Source organism: Nanorana parkeri, unplaced genomic scaffold (genome assembly GCF_000935625.1).
Source record: "Nanorana parkeri isolate BGI_ZX_2015 unplaced genomic scaffold, ASM93562v1 scaffold1320, whole genome shotgun sequence".
In the NCBI taxonomy this organism is placed as follows: domain Eukaryota; kingdom Metazoa; phylum Chordata; class Amphibia; order Anura; family Dicroglossidae; genus Nanorana; species Nanorana parkeri.
In genome coordinates this window covers 63800-64681 of record NW_017307588.1, presented here as the reverse complement: position 1 = coordinate 64681, position 882 = coordinate 63800, and the positions used below count along the sequence as shown (strand labels likewise).

General features: G+C 37.6%; 1 protein-coding gene across 1 annotated transcript in view; it reads right to left on the bottom strand.

Moving 5' to 3' along the window:
* Nucleotides 1-882, bottom strand: part of LOC108797670 (NXPE family member 2-like) — a 4938-nt gene that overhangs the window by 636 nt on the left and 3420 nt on the right. Inside the window, exons 3-4 of the mRNA XM_018569311.1 lie at nucleotides 783-844; nucleotides 92-310 (exon numbers count right to left, since the gene is read on the bottom strand). Of these exons, the coding sequence (XP_018424813.1) occupies nucleotides 92-310; nucleotides 783-844 (281 nt within the window). The remainder of the gene's footprint in view (nucleotides 1-91; nucleotides 311-782; nucleotides 845-882) is intronic.

Below are 882 nucleotides of genomic sequence, written 5' to 3'. Positions count from 1 at the left end.
GAAAGTAAGGGAAAAGGCAAGTAGGAAGGGCAAGGAAGGAAGGGAGGGATTGAAGAAAGACCCAAAGAAATAAAGTTTCCTCTACACTCACTTTTAATATTCTCCGCAAAGTGTCTTATATATTGGCGAACTGTAGAATCTCCCAGGAGGAATAACTTTTTGCCCTTGAGAAAGTCCTTCAGCTTATCGTTGTCAGTGAATTCAGTCATTTTACAGTGAATGGGCTTCCACACGTTGTATGAGAAATATCCACCCGGGATGGGATTGTAGGGTCCAGTTCTACACCTTTCAGTGGGTTCCAGCTGTTTTTCTAAACAGAGAGATACCAATCAATCATCAGACACGGCATATGAAATCTGAAACCTTTATCCCGTATCAAAGGTTGACCTATGATTTGTTCTTACAGCTCTATGTGTCAATACAAGCCAGATTCCAAACATCAGGGCACAATGGTATCTACAATGACAAGCCTGGGCTACCACATAGGAAGTGTACCAGTCTGATAAAAGCAGAACTCCAGAAACAAAAGTCTCAAGGAAAGTCACATATTTTAAGTCTGAATTCTAGAAATATATTTAATGCAGATCAAACATGTAGGAGAATCCTTATTATCCATATCCACTATATGACCACAAGTATGTTGCCACCCCTCCAAACTATTGAGTTCAAGCAGGGAACAATACCAAAGCCACCATTATGTTGTTGTTTGATAAATGTTAAATTTTACAAACTAAAGATAAATTTTCCTGATAATAAACTGAATTCAGTGAATAGAAACTTACTACCACAGCTGAAAACTTTGAAGGGTTTTAAAGGCTTAGAGACCTCCAGCCCAACATTCGAACTAAAAAAAAAATAACAGTTTAATTTAATTTAACATAG